Raw genomic sequence first — 15197 nt, forward strand, 5'->3', positions numbered from 1 at the left:
GTGTCACAGTCCTTCACACTCTGCAGTCCAGCTGCCACCTGGTGGCATCCTGGCTGATGACATTGCAGACGCTTGCCAGCTAACCACGTCAGGTGTTATAGCTATATCTGATGCCCGACTGTGCAGTCGATTTAAAGTGGCAGGCGACAATTAGTTGATGCAATGCAGCGTCTTTAAGAACTCGACCTACATCATAATGAACAGAGAGATTGTAGATGAATAGACTCCGCCTCTCCTATGTGTGTGGGGACAGACAAAGTGATCGAAAATCAAAAACAGAAATAAGTCTAGTTACGACCAGATAGACTTTGGACTGACTGAGGAGATGGCACGATACTTGATACTTATTCTCGTGCTCTGCTTGCTGGCTGGTAAACTGAAAAGGGATTTTTGAATAGGTGTTTCACGAGAGTATTCTGTTGTTTTCTGGTTTCTAGGGTTATTTGATTTCTGATTATGCTTCAAAGTATTAAAATGTGTTGTAAAATATCAATTCAAGAGAAGATTAGTGGTAGAAATCAGGAAGCGAGAATTTGAGCTTTAAAGCCACATGATACAGATGAGAGAGAATAAAGTAGACGGCACGGGTCAAAATGTTGATTTATGACCCTATGTCCGGATGGTTTGTACATGCCCAAATATGGGCATCCGGCCAGGACATCCTGTTCCTGTTGTCACGTGTTATTTTTCAAGCTTTCAACAACAATAAAACAAGCATCTAAATAATGTTTCTCGGCCTAACACACTCTTGAGTTTCCTATTTAGTTCTCTTTATTTGCACATGCACCGAGCTTCCAAGTGGCCCCAGCCTACGGATGTTCTGTGCATGTACACCGTGTTTTTGTTGTTGTTGAAAGAGGTAGATTAGAACCCCAAAGTAATAGGGGTAAGAAAAGATCACAAAGTTAATTTCAGATTCAGGTTTAGGGGTTAATAACTTTAGGGAAACCTCTTTTCACACTATGTACAGACATAGAGAGCCAACACATAAAGGTGTAACAGGGAGGAATGTACAACAGTATTCTTCTGTAACAAGCAATACGTGTTGAATATGTTTTACATACATCCAGGACTGAACGGCTTCACAAACTCCTTTTTAAAGGTTTTGTAAGTAAACTGTAACAGGCCTCATTCAGCAGTCTAGAGATGAACCTAGAGACACCAAAAAACAGCAATGTTTAGAGCAGCTTGGTGTTTATTCCCCAATGTAAGGGGGGCAAAGAGCGGATTTACCTAACTCTGTGCAGAACATAGTAATTTCCAGAGTTAGCAATCCCTGAAGGGGATCAAAGGAGAGCTGCTCTCCAGGGTGGGGGCTGTCACAGTCAATCATAACAGCCTCTTTTTGAAAGGCCATTACTTATGACTTAAACAAAATCATTTTCTACCCAGCTTATTAATTAATGCTGTGGGATAAATCAGGTGTTTCTTGGTGGTCGTAAACTAATCTACAGTGAAACAAAAGTGTACACTTTACACACGTTTGTGGACTTAAAAAAAAAAAGACCGCAGTAACATGACAGATATAGTAGAGGTGCTACAAAAAAATATATTAGTTTGTATGTATTTTCCAAAGCCTGTCTGGATGTGAACGACATTGTGCCAGGAAAATGTACGGAGCTGGGGCTTCTGTGGGATATCCTACGAGCAAGAGAGGATGTCTTGACCCCGGGGTGGAATTGGAAACGGCAGGATGTCAGGGTTAAACCTATTATAGTAAAAATGTTTAATTAATTATAACATGTTTTAAACTGTATGTACTAAAAGCTGAAAAATACTGAACTTCCCCTTTAAGTAGCAATGATTTTAGTAGCCCAGCAAAATCGAATGAACATTTAGAAAACACATCCTGTCCCTGCTCTGTGTAGACTTAGCTCTTCATGCATGGTCTGGGCTCTGACCCCTGATGCAAGAACTCTGGTTTGACCCATTTCAAGTGAGTAACTGTTGTTTCGCTGTGTCCCAGATCTGAAGAGTTCTGTTCAGACTGAGGTGAAGGATGTGAGACGAGGGGTGTGAGAGACAGTCATACTATGGGCATATGGTCCAGTCAGTCCAGAAAAAAAGAATTGCTCAGCTGAGCATGGGTGTGAACAGAACATACAGAAGTTCAGAGACAAAATTTGATTTGATTTGAGATGGATACTCAGACTGGATCTCTCACCATCAACGACTGTGGACTTAATAAGCTACATATCATCAGCGAGGAGATCTCATTCCAGAGTTTCAATCTAAATGTCTATAGTGAGTGTGTCTTTAACAGTGTGTGCCCTGTATGCTGATGCATTTTTTTTTTATGTGTCGATGTACTTAAATAACATGTTATTCATTCTGGTTTCCCAGCTCCGGTGTCTACTCCTCATATCAGGAACCTCGCCGTTTACCAGTCAGTCCATCGAAGTAAGAGCTGTTCAGTGGTGTGTTTTGTGGCCACCCGGAGAGAGGTGACCCTGTTCTGGTAGAGAGGAGAGGAGAGACTGACCAAGGATAGCTTCGCCGAACTGTCCTCCGCCAACCTGTTTCTCCCTCTAGAGATAAAGCTACAGGACAAAGATATCTACACCTGTGTGGCTGCCAACCCAGTCAGCAACCAGACAACCAAACTCAACGTTGAGGAGCACTGTCCTCAGTATGTAGGAATGACAATAATCCATGATGGGATATTCATTTTAAGATGCAGCTTTTTGAACACGTCCGCCCTAGTTGTAGTAACTCCTCTCTCTCTCTCTCTATCTCTCTCTCTGTTTGTCTGTCTCATCTGTCTGTCTCTCAGATTCCTGTGCCTGGTGCATCAGCCTGACTGAGTTGGTGGTACGATTGGTTCTGTCGGCTCTGGTGGGTGTGGCCATGACTGTTTTGCTGATTCATTACTTCAGACAAAAAAGACACTCTCAGGCTCAGCCCTGACTGTCTCATCACATGCCCCAGTACCACTTCTGTGTAGTGCTGCACAACATGTTACTTGGGGAGATTCTATTAAATTCTATTCTACCGATCTGTTCTGATTTGTTCAGTTCTATCCGACTTCTCGATCACCCAACGTGTTTTTGTTTCAGTCACTCTCACAGCTTTGTCGGGATTCAGAAGACTTTTAAAAAGCCTACGCTTCTGAAGTAAATATGCAATGTTATGTCACTGCTTTCATTGTACATAACACATGTATGTAGATTGATGCTTCTTTTGTAAAAAAAAATTATGCTGCATTGTTAATGATGTTAATTCACAAACATCAATGGTTATGCGTGAGACTCATCCAATGCAGACCTGTCATTGTCTTACTGTAAAGGACATCATTTATAATAAAACATTGATCTGGAATGTGTCAGCATCATTCATATTCTCTGAATTCACCTCAGGTAGTAGAGGTGCAAAATAACTTATTTCTACATAATTAACTAATTCAGGGTGGAACATATTTATTATACTGATTATGATAATGGACAATATTTACACAGTATGTGTGAATTCACCTTTATTTTGGTAGACAGAGACAGCCATGGATATAACTCCTGAATACTCCTTTACTTTGTTCAATGCCGCCACCCGGTGGATATTATTGTTGAGATCACAAATTCAACAAACTGTTACAGTTGAAACAGCATCGACTCCTCATGAGCACAGACAGGCCAGTGGTACTGATGGTCAAAGACCACCAAGGTGTCCATGAAGTCCCTTTTCTGTCCAACAAGTCATTAAAACGTACCCCTATTTCAGACCCATCAATGTCTTATGAAGGCCAGGGTAGCATATTTTTTTATTTATTTTACCTTCATTTAACTAGGCAAGTCAGTTAATAGGGGGCAGTATTTTGATGTTTGGATGAAAAATGTGCCCAAATGAAACTGCCTATTTCTCAGGCCCAGAAGCTAGAATATGCATATAATTGGCAGATTAGGATAGAAAACACTCTAAAGTTTCCAAAAATGTCAAAATATGGTCTGTGAGTATAACAGAACTGATATTGTAGGCGAAAACCTGAGGTAAATCCAACCAGGAAGTGCTGTTATTCTGAAACCTCTATGTTCCACTGCATGCCTACCCTCCATTTAAAGGGATATCAACCCGATTCCTTTCCCTGTGGCTTCCACAAGGTGTGAACAATCTTTAGACATCGTTTCAGGCTTTTATTCTGAAAAATGAGCGAGAATGATCACTTCGCGTCAGTGGATAGGTAGGTGTCCCCAGATTTGTTCATGCGCGCGACACAGGAACGAGACCTTTCCTTTCTCTCTTGTATTGAAAAGGCTACCGTCCGGTTGAAAAATTATCGATTATTTTATGTAAAAACAACCTGAGGACTGATTATAAAAAATGTTTGACATGTCTCTACGAACTTTACGGATACTATTTGGAATTTTCGTCTGCCAGTCGTGACCTGCATGAGCCTGTGGATTACTCAACAAAACGCGCCAACCAAATTGAGGTTTCTGGATATAAAAATAATCTTTATTGAACTAAATGAACACTTATTGTGTAACTGGGAGTCTCATGATTGCAAACATCCGAAGATCATCAAAGGTAAGCGATTAATTATATTGCTTTTCTGACTTTCGTGACCAATTTACTTTGCTGCTAGCTGTTTGTAATGTTTTGTCTGCTTAGAGAGCTGTCTTCACATAAACGCTTGGTTTGCTTTCGCTGTAAAGCTTTTTTGAAATCTCACGCCAGGTGGATTAACAACAAGCTAAGCTGTGTTTTGGTATATTGCGCTTGTGATTTCATGAAAATTAAATATTTTTAATAATTTAATTTGAATTTGGCGCTCTGCAATTCAGCGGATGTTGACAAAAATTATCCCGCTAAAGGGATCGGTGTGTGCCAAGAGGTTTTATGAACAAATTCTTATTTTCAATAATGGTCTAGGAACAGTGGGGTAAATGCCTTGCTCAGGGGCAGAACAACAGATGTGTAGCTTGTCAGCTCAGGGATTCGATCTTGCAACCTTTCGGTTACTAGTCCAATGCTCAAACCACTAGGCTACCTGCCGCCCCTGTTGCACATCATCTATGCCACCCAGTGGAAACTAATACAGTAGTCATATATGAACTGCGAGATTTTAAGGTTGTAGATGAGGTGACTCCGCCTCCCCTGTGGGTATACAGGAAGTCAAAGGCCACTGGAAATAGGTCTTATCAGTTTGGTTACGACCAGATAGATGTTGGACTGACTAAGAAGATGGTACGCTATTTAATACCTACTCTCTTGCTTTTCTTGGTGGCAGGTAGCTTAAATCATTTTTTAAAACAGGTTTTTACAGCTATGTTCTGTTATTTTGTTATGACGTGGATATTTGATTTAAATCAAAGTATTTAAACTATGCTAATTAGTGGTTGAAAGATATCAGTTAAAAACAATACTAAAGGTAGCAATAAGAGGGAATAAGCCTGTATCATCTAAAATGTCCTTTGTTTTCCCATTTTACTGATGCACATAATATAATACCTGAATACAACTTTAATTGGTGTGGCATTTATCCTATTGTGTACTTAAAATATGGTGTTTTTTGATGAATCAAGAACATGTCCACATTCATTTTTCTTTTTTTAGACAGAGCAATGGCGATTGTCTATTCAGCACTTCAAAAATATCAGTGTTGAAAATTGTAGTCAAAGCTGTTAGAATTTCCTGTCTGTTCACAAAGAGTAAGCTTGGCTCTTCCTGTGTGGTCTGGACTCAGGCCCCTGCCGTGTGAACTCTTAGTCTAGCTGGGTGACTTACCAAATGTGTTACTGTGTTTCAGATCTGAAGGCGGAAGTGAAGCCACTGCGAGGGAGAGAAGGGCAGACTGTCACGCTACACACGGGACTTGCCAAACTACAGAGTGACGCAAAGATATTTGGGCTATTTGGGCCAGTCCGCCCAGAGATATTCATTGTTGAGAGTCATGCCTTCAGAGGAGAAATTATAACTGAGTACAAAGGGAGATTCCAAGGCAGACTTCAGCTGGACAGAGAGACTGGATCTCTCACCGTCAGAAACCTCACCAGCATCGACACTGGACATTATCAGCTTCAAATCATCAGTGAACAGGTCACCTACCACAATTTCATTTTCACAGTCTACGGTGAGTATGTTTTAGACCAGTTTTCAATCAATATCGAACAAGATCTGTATTCAGAGTTACATTGTTCATGGTAAATCCACAAATCCCCTTTCTTCATTGTTCATGATAAATGTGACCTTTAGTCAATGTTGTGCCCAATAATCACTGTAATAACTGTTGGTCTCCTGGTGTCCCAGCTTCAGTGCCTACTCCTAACATCAGAAACACCCCACATAATCCCTCAGTCGACAGTCGGTTGGTCAGTGGGAGCTGTTCTGTGGTGTGTTCTGTGGTGTGTTCTGTGGTGTGTTCTGTGGCGAACGGGAAAGAGGTAACCTTGTCCTGGTACAGAGGAGAGGAGAAACTGAACCATTACAAGTAGTCCCCATCAGGCCGACCTGTCTCTCCCTCTGGAAATTAAAGGAAAAAACAGTGACACCTACAGCTGTGTAGCAACCAACCCGGTCAGTAACCAGACAACCATACTTAGCATTGAGGAGCACTGTCTGCAACATGCAGGTTTGTCGACAATCCATAGCATACTGATGTTGGATCAATTGATATGCGTAATGTGACTCTCATTGTCTGTGCGTCTCTCTCACTCAGACTCCAGTGACTGTGCCCGGTGCATCACCCTGACTGAGTTGGTGGTGCATCAGTCCTGTCTGCCCTGGTGGCTGTGGCCACGATCGCTCTGCTGGTTCATCACTTCTGGCACAGAAGAAACCCTTAGACTCGGACTTGACTCTCTGGGGTATCACTATTTAAAAAACTGTCCATAGTTTTGCATGGACTTGAACAGTGTGATGATATTGTCATTTACATGACGTAACAAATGTCATGACATAATGAGAAGAAAAAACAAGCACCCTTACCTTTCATGAACTAACACTTGTACTTGTCTTTTCTTACTAGTACTGACTTTGCTGATAGCTACATGAGGAAAATGTTTTCATTACTATGACTATTTTATGTTATGTCTCTTTTAGCTACCTTAAGATAAACGCACAAACTGTAAGTCGCTCTGGATAAGAGCGTCTGCCGAAATGACTCAAATGTGTTTGGAAAAGTAACTATGTACTGGAAACAGTTTTATAACAGAAGTCGTTTTCACTTGCCCACTAATGTCAATTGCTATAGCAAAAGCATAAGGATACCTGTCAAGAATACACAACTTTGCCATAACAGTGAAAAGTATCATGGTGTTTGTGGACTATTTTGTTTTGTTTTATGAAAGTGGACATTGCTCTCCTTGTCATAATGCTATCGCAGTGTCATTGGTGCTTTCATCCATGGAGATCACATGTCAGACACATAACAGCACTTTAACAGACACATAACAGCACTTTAACAGACACATAACAGCACTTTAACAGACACATAACAGCACTTTAACAGACACATAACAGCACTTTAACAGACACATAACAGCACTTTAACAGACACATAACAGCACTTTAACAGACACATAACAGCACTTTAACAGTGGCCTGTTAAAATATAGTTATTCTAAGTCTTTTCAGCGGGAATTAATCTTATCAGGTACTAACAAGGACATTGAATCAACAGTTTGTTGTATATTCAAATATATTTAAAAAACATGATATTACATATAAATGATTAAAATAACAACATTCTCTCAGCATTTGTATTTTGGCACAATGGTAGGCTAGTTAGCTCACTGAGCAGAGCTCCTGGAGCTGTGCAGCAATAGTGCTGTTGTGACGACAACCAGGATCTTTTTGTTGCGCAATCTGGAGATTGTTATGAGTTTAAAATAGTGTCTAGTGCCTACACTCTTAGCTGAAAAAAAATTATATCTAGAACCTAAAAGGGTTATTCGACTGGCCTCATAGGCAAACCCATTGAAGAACCCTTTTTGTTTCCATTCCATCCAGGTAGAACTCGTTTGGGTTCCATATGTAGAACCCTTTCCACAGAGAGTTCTACATTGGAACCCAAAAGGCTATTTTTTATCTTGCCCCTCACCCCTAGCACCCAGTTGGGCTGATTCAAGTTTCCCTGCTCCTCAGCACAGATAAAAACAAACAACAAACACTTCTATAGATGCCAAATAGACTACAGGTTTTGGTTCCATATGCATTTCCATAGATGAGATGAGAGGTTGCTGTTGTAGTTAAGTAAACATTATCACAAAATAGACTGTGCCTTGTAAGGGAATAACCTCACACCTCAGCAGTGTGAGAATGCAATAGGCCTCAATATCCAAGTGATATTGATGGCAAACAATGATAAAAGGGGAAGGTAAATTCAATCCATATAAAGCCATATATAAAACGGTTGAAACTGTAGCTCCACATGGCACCTTCTACGGAGGCAAATGGAATGAAACAGCCAGGGACCCACCTGAATTTTGCATAATAGAAACTCTCATTTTTGTTGCAAAAAGTTTTCCGTTTCAAGGAAACGGTTTCCGTCGCTAAACGTTTTGCAACAGTGTCCGACTAATGAATACACTGTCCTAATTAGAGTTCAACTTATGCTATGTTACCTATAACCCTTTATGCTACTATACTAGTGTCACGAGAATTTTTATCCCAATGTTCTAACTAAACTATTTTATAACTTTGACCAATTCCCATAAGTTTGTAAGACCCTGGTTAATGAAGAATTAGACAAAGCCCCCAGTCTGCAATAGATCAATCCTTTATTCAAAGAATATTCTGAAGTAAAAAATGAGGACACAGTAATTTTATAACCCCCCACACACACACACACACACACAATTTATCATTATCTTCTACAAGCCGAGCCATTCATAACAGTTATTCCCCTTTACCTAAGTTGGGGAGGCCTCTTTCCTGTTATTTGGTTTCAGGGTTATCACAAGTCGACAGTTCAGTTGGCCTTGAATGTCTCAACTCTACCCAGCTCATATTGCGAAATAGTAACACAATGGCCTAGTCACACACATTATGGAATTATGACTCTAACACATTTCATGCAATTATATGATTTCAGGGTGGAATCCTTTCATCGTTACTTTAAACATATAAATTCCTTTATCAACTAGCAAACCCACAGTTGGTGTCACAAAAACCATAAAATCCCACCGGACATACACCGGTTGAATCAACATTGTTTCAACGTCATTTGTAAAGTTATTGTGATGTGGAAAATGCATTGGATTTGGCAAAAGTAATCTATGTTGTTTTGATGGGAACATTTAAACCACCGGAGTACACTGAGCTTACAAAACATTAGGGACACCTTCCTATTATTGATTTGCACCCCCCTCAGACCAGCCTCAATTTGTCAGGATATGGACTCCACAAAATGTCGAAAGCATTCCACAGCAATGCTGGCCTATGTTGACTCCAATGCTTCCCACTGTTGTGTCAAGTTGACTGAATGTCCTTTGGGCGGTGGACCATTCTTCATACACATGGGAAGCTGTAGACACTCATACACAAAGTGCACTGTAGACACTGGTTTGGTACTGGAAATAATGAATATAATGTTGAAAAGTGGTGGAATTGCCCTTTAAGGATATCTTTAAATTTTTTTACAAATATTTATTCAACTGTTGGTCAATTTCTTCAACAAATGATCAGGTCTATATAATTATCAAACATACATTAGTAATGGAAAGGAAACACAGACTCTTTGTTTAGGTATTAAAATACTCCTTTAGTAATACAATTGTAGACAGAAGTTGGTACAGTGTAGAGGGATTATTTGCTGCATAAAACACATCCTTTGTTCATGTCAAAATGTGCATTCTGTTTTTACAGTGGCAGGGACACAGTCTAATGAGTTACTTTTCTTCAATGGGGAAGAAGATGAAATTGAGCGTTGGACTTGTAACCGAAAGGTTGCAAGTTCAAATCCCCGAGCTGACAAGGTACAAATCGGTCGTTCTGCCCCTGAACAGGCAGTTAACCCACTGTTCCTATGCCGTCATTGAAAATAAGAATTTGTTCTTAACTGACTTGCCTAGTTAAATAAAGGTAAAATTAAAATAAATAAATAAAAATGCAGGGTCTGACAGAGTAGGCTACCCAACAGAGTCCTCTTCTTCTGGACTCCCTGAGGTGGATACACAGCACCCTGTATAGTGAGCACAAAAACAATTTGCGTATTTCAATTGTTGTCCTGTATCTTTATCTCCAGAGGGAGAGACAGGTTGGTGGAGAGGTCAGGGTCAGGGCTGCTGGTCTGGTTGAGTCTCTTCTCTCCTCTGTACCAGGACAGGGTCAGGTTCTCCACAGAACACACCACTGAACAGCTCCCCTTCTCTGATGAACTGTCCAGAAATCACCTTCAGGGATTTTTTTGGTTGAGGAAGTGGTACTGGAGCTGGGATATTAAAATTCAAACAATGATTTAACACAGATTCATGTCATTAATATTGGTCCTCTGGGTAGGAGGACAACTCTCACTAGTAACAAAATTGTGGTGAGCACATTCAGTTTTTTATTTATCACTTTGGTCCATTTTCACAACTTCTAAACAGATCAAAACTGCTCAATTCAAAACTAAGCACATTCTCAATTGACTGAGTGCAACAAACAGTCACTTGTTCACTGCACAAAATCACTCTTTCAATTTGCATTCATATTCAAAGTATGTGCTAGTCACAAAGCAAAACTTGGTGTGACGTTGGCACAGTGGTAGGAGGCAACAATGCGGATCTAGTTTTTCTTGCCAGACTGAGGCTTTTAATTTAGAAAGTGAAGAATTATGCCGTTGACTGAACACAACATACAAACAAAAATAACATACAGCTCCTGCCTCCTCTGGCATAAACTGTTGCCATTATACCCGTAGGCTACACTGAATAAACTATGAGCTGGAATGCACCCACTGATTGACAGTCAAAACTCGTACCAGGAAATGAACAATAAACAAGGGAATCGTTTAATATTAGTTTTGATAAACCTCCACGTTTTAATTGTTATATATGATCACATTATAGTTGTAAGTTTCGATAAGTATGCCTAGGCTAAATACATGATTAGACAGAGCATTTTAGGCTACGGAGCAAAGCACAACATGAGGGTTTGCGCGCACAATCCAATTGTCTGCATTCGACCACAAACTCTAAACATGGTTATTTTTATCTGACAGGTGATCAAAAAACAAGACATCGAATAACATGGCTAACCCCACATTATTACAAGAACATACATGTGATTCGCATAAACGGTTTCAATTCTAAATGTCTGGTTAGGCCTATTTATAATACGGCTTTAGATTCGGTGACTGAGGACATAATAACAATCGCTACAATGGTGTTGTAAATACCAGAATTTAATTGATACACTATAAGATTATAATTTTAGCTGATGATACTGTAGCAGTTACAGTGACAAGTTACAAAAGTTTATATTGAGCAATGTTGCTTGGGGCAGAAATGGCATACAGTACACCACATCAATTCCTTTTACTGTAGGCTTCTGTTTTACAATTCATGCCACAATAATAATATATTTCACGATTTCTTCTTCGTTTGTACTCTAAGGAAACTGTTTCTGTAAGTCCCCCAAAAATCTCAACATGCTCCAAAATTTGATGGTCTGGGAAATGAAATGGGAAATGTTATTTATCCTCTATTTTTAATTCTATTCAGCACTTCAAAAATATCAGTTTTGAAAATTGTATAATGTATTTTGTGCTATTAGATTAAATGTTACAATAAAATTACTAATTTGTGAGCCTGTATCATTCTCTGATATACAGTATTGGTGACTAAATCCAATGTTCATGTTAATTTATTCCTAATTCAAAGGTTCTGAACATATTACAAGTGTTGTACCAAGAGTTTTGAAAATATACCTTACATCTGAAAAATGTGCCAAAGTGATTTTAAAAAACTGCAACAACATGGCTAGCATTATAATATAGCCTATTATATAATAATAATTATTATTATTATGTATTATAATAATAATAATATAGTGCCTATAATAAGTATTTTATTGTGCTACAAAATGGGATGGATTGAATTATTATTATTTTTTAAATTACCTTCAATTTACTAGGCAAATCAGTTAAGAACAAATTCTTATTTACAATGACAGCCTACACCAGCCATACCCTGACGACGCTGCGCCAATTGTGCGCAGCCCTTTTGGTACTCCTAATCACGACTGGTTGTGATACAGCCTGGATGAGGTATTGAACATTTCTCTGGTCTGTGTGGTTGAATCTGTGCTTCAAATTCACTACTTAACGGAGGGACCTTCAGATGTTGTATGTAGCTATCAGGTACACAGGAAGGTGTAGTCATTCAAACATCATATTATTGTATTATTTCACACAGAGTATGTGATTTGTTAGGCCAATCTTAATCCTGAACTATTTTAGGCTTGTTCTAACAAAGGGGTTTAACATTTTTTTATAGAGTTTTCTTTTCACTTTGACATTATGGAGTATTTTGTGTAGATGAATGACAAAACAACCCTATTGGTCTAAATCCATGTCAACCCCACTTTGTAACACAACAAAATGTGAAAAAGTCCACTGGGGGTGAATATTATAGGCACTGTGTAATGTTTTGTGTCACACCTATTACTGTAAGGTATGGGCATTGGGTCCCACTTGAAACCCTGTTATATATAAAAACCAATACTCACCATAGACAGTTAGATAGAATCTCTGAGATGTGTTGTGTGTATTGAAAATGTCTAGCTGATAAACTCCAGAGTTGTTGAGGGTGAGATTTCTGATGCTGAGAGATCCAGTTTCTCTGTCCAGCTGCAGTCTGTCTGGGAATCTTCCTTTGAATTCTGTGATGTTCTCTCCTCTGATGACCTGACTCTCAACTATTGAGGTGTTTGGAATGACTGGACCAAAGATACCAAAATATCTTATCAGCCTGTAGTCCAGTTAGTCCAGTGTGTAGAGTGACAGACTGCCTCTCTCTCCTTGTCAATGTATTGACTTCAGCATTCACAGCTCCCAACAGATCTGGAATAAAATAAATAAAAATGTGTTGTTCAGTAGCAAAGACAAAGGGCACAAATCATTCTGTGTGTGTGTATCAAGGTTATTATAGTTTTGTTTAAATTGTTCAACATTAATTTTCAGATTTTAATTTGAAATTCAGTTTAAATTCGTTTTCAGAGCCACTTTACTAGTTGTTGTTAAAAAAAAACATTTTTCATTTTTATATTATTTCATTTTAGTGTTAGGGACAGAAAGTTGCGGGAGGCTTTGTGGGAGGCTATGAGACATTTTTTGTTTTAGGGGATGTCACCCCATGCAGCTGTGGGGCAGTAATGGTGTGTTCAAGACAACTTGTAAAATCACGACATCAGTGAACTTCAGGTCGGAAAGTCGAAGCTCCAGAAAGAGGCCCGAGTTAGAATTCCGAGTTGGAAGACCGTTCAAAATTCAAAACGATTTTTCCCATTCGGATTTCGTTTTTTTCCCCCGAGTTCCCAGTTGTCTTGAACGCATTGAGGTCGGAGAGTTCCGAGTTCCCAGTAGTTTTGAACTCGGCATAATGCATAAGGTGATGGTTAGATTAGGTTTAAAGGTAGACTAAGCGAGATAACGTAGATGCACAAATTAACTGTAGTGGGTCAATTGCCACAACCTGGTCCCGGTTTCCCAAAAGCCAAAGAAAGGTATAACCTTCATAGGAACATCTTTAAATCTCTGCGTTGTTTCCCAAAGTAATCTTTATGAATGTTGCACTAGAAAAAGCTCGTAATCTAACACTGATATCTTCAAAGTCGACTACAAATAGTTACCACTATCTTTGCAATTGATACAAACCAGCAATATGTAAAAATATGCTTCAAATTAAAAACCGAGATGACTGCATTAAAATATAAATACAGTGGGCTAATAATATTGAAATACATTTCATGTTCAATCAATTTAGTTATATTTTGATACTTGTAGGCTCTGTAATTTGTCTCAATATATTACATGATAATGTAATTATTATAGATTATTATAGAGTAAGCATTATAATAAGCCGCCTTAATATTTGAAGCCATACGTGATAATATATTTCTTGGAGCATCGTTAAACAATTCTTAAGCATAAATTCCATCCCTATCGGGAAACCAGGCCGTGTAGCTTTGAAGCTCAAGGCTAAACTCTCTGCTGTTTTGGTCCCGTAGCTACCACTTTTTTTTTTAGCAACCTGAAGCAATCCCTTGCACATGCGCAGATACCCGGTGAGAAAATAAGTGTTGCATTGTGCTCATCTCAATGGGCGCGTTCGAGCTGATCCCTTTTGTCAAGTCTAAATGTATTGCATTCTGGGGATACACATTTTCTGACTTGCATCTCCATGTCAACTGCATGAACGTTACAAAAATCCTGTGATCAAATATCATGAAGTTTTGACTGCAGTCGACTGCAAGTTTCTGCATTTGCTCTTTACAAACTTCATCCTGCAGCCATCTCATTGTAGGTGGCTCTATTGTCACCCAATCATTAGGGTGCTTTAATTTGACCCATGCGAAACTTTGAATATATGCAAATAAATGTGATTTGAGTCTCTCTCACTAAGTGATTGTACAATGTAGCAAATCCTTCCACCTAAGAATTAAGCAATTATAATGAATGATGATTTCTTAATTAGGTCGATGTAGAACTATTTATATAAATAAAACAATTGTATTTCAGATAGGCTAATCGGATACTATTTATGTGAAAGGCCAAATCATAAATTGAGATGTACGAAAGGCCAAATCATAAATTGAGATGTACGCACAGCCATTTTGTAAAAAGTATATTGACAAAAATGTATCTCAGTTGTCGCCCTTCATAGGTGCAATGTTTATTTTCTATACTTATGATGTGAGGATCAAGTTTTCAACAATTGTATTGTCTCTTCAATATGTAGACTATGACCTGTGTAGACCTGTGTAGACTATGACTTGTCTATTGCCCTGTCATGATATAGGCCTACGGCATGTTTCTTTGTCTTTTGCTTATGAAGCGCTTTGAGATTTCTATTTGAAAAGCGCTGTAGAAGCTTAATCAATTATTATTAATGTTAATATATGCTTTATCTGTCTGGGATCATTTGGCCCTCGTGACCAACTCCATTTGTTTGATAACCCACACGAAAAATAATTGCGCCTTGAGATGACAAACCGCAGAGGTAATACAATAAGAATATGTCTCGTAGGTTTAATATAATTTACTCATATATGTAAATTTGCCC

The 15197-nt window shown here is 38.9% G+C and overlaps 2 protein-coding genes across 2 annotated transcripts in view; one reads left to right on the plus strand and one right to left on the minus strand.

Annotated features, from left to right (window-relative positions):
• The first annotated feature begins 5154 nt into the window (after window positions 1-5154).
• On the plus strand, window positions 5155-7655 carry LOC124013062 (SLAM family member 5-like). Its single transcript, XM_046327201.1, is given in 5 exon segments — window positions 5155-5221; window positions 5741-6064; window positions 6241-6407; window positions 6409-6562; window positions 6650-7655. Coding segments are annotated over 5 exon segments (867 nt in total). The 5' UTR covers window positions 5155-5175; the 3' UTR covers window positions 6826-7655.
• Window positions 7656-10342: 2687 nt separating this feature from the next.
• Window positions 10343-15197, minus strand: part of LOC124013061 — a 36576-nt gene continuing 31721 nt past the window's right edge. The window contains exon 6 of the mRNA XM_046327195.1: window positions 10343-12976. The gene's annotated coding sequence lies outside the window, so the exon portion shown is untranslated. The remainder of the gene's footprint in view (window positions 12977-15197) is intronic.

The sequence above is a fragment of the Oncorhynchus gorbuscha genome, linkage group LG24 (assembly GCF_021184085.1).
Source record: "Oncorhynchus gorbuscha isolate QuinsamMale2020 ecotype Even-year linkage group LG24, OgorEven_v1.0, whole genome shotgun sequence".
Taxonomy (NCBI): Eukaryota; Metazoa; Chordata; class Actinopteri; order Salmoniformes; family Salmonidae; genus Oncorhynchus; species Oncorhynchus gorbuscha.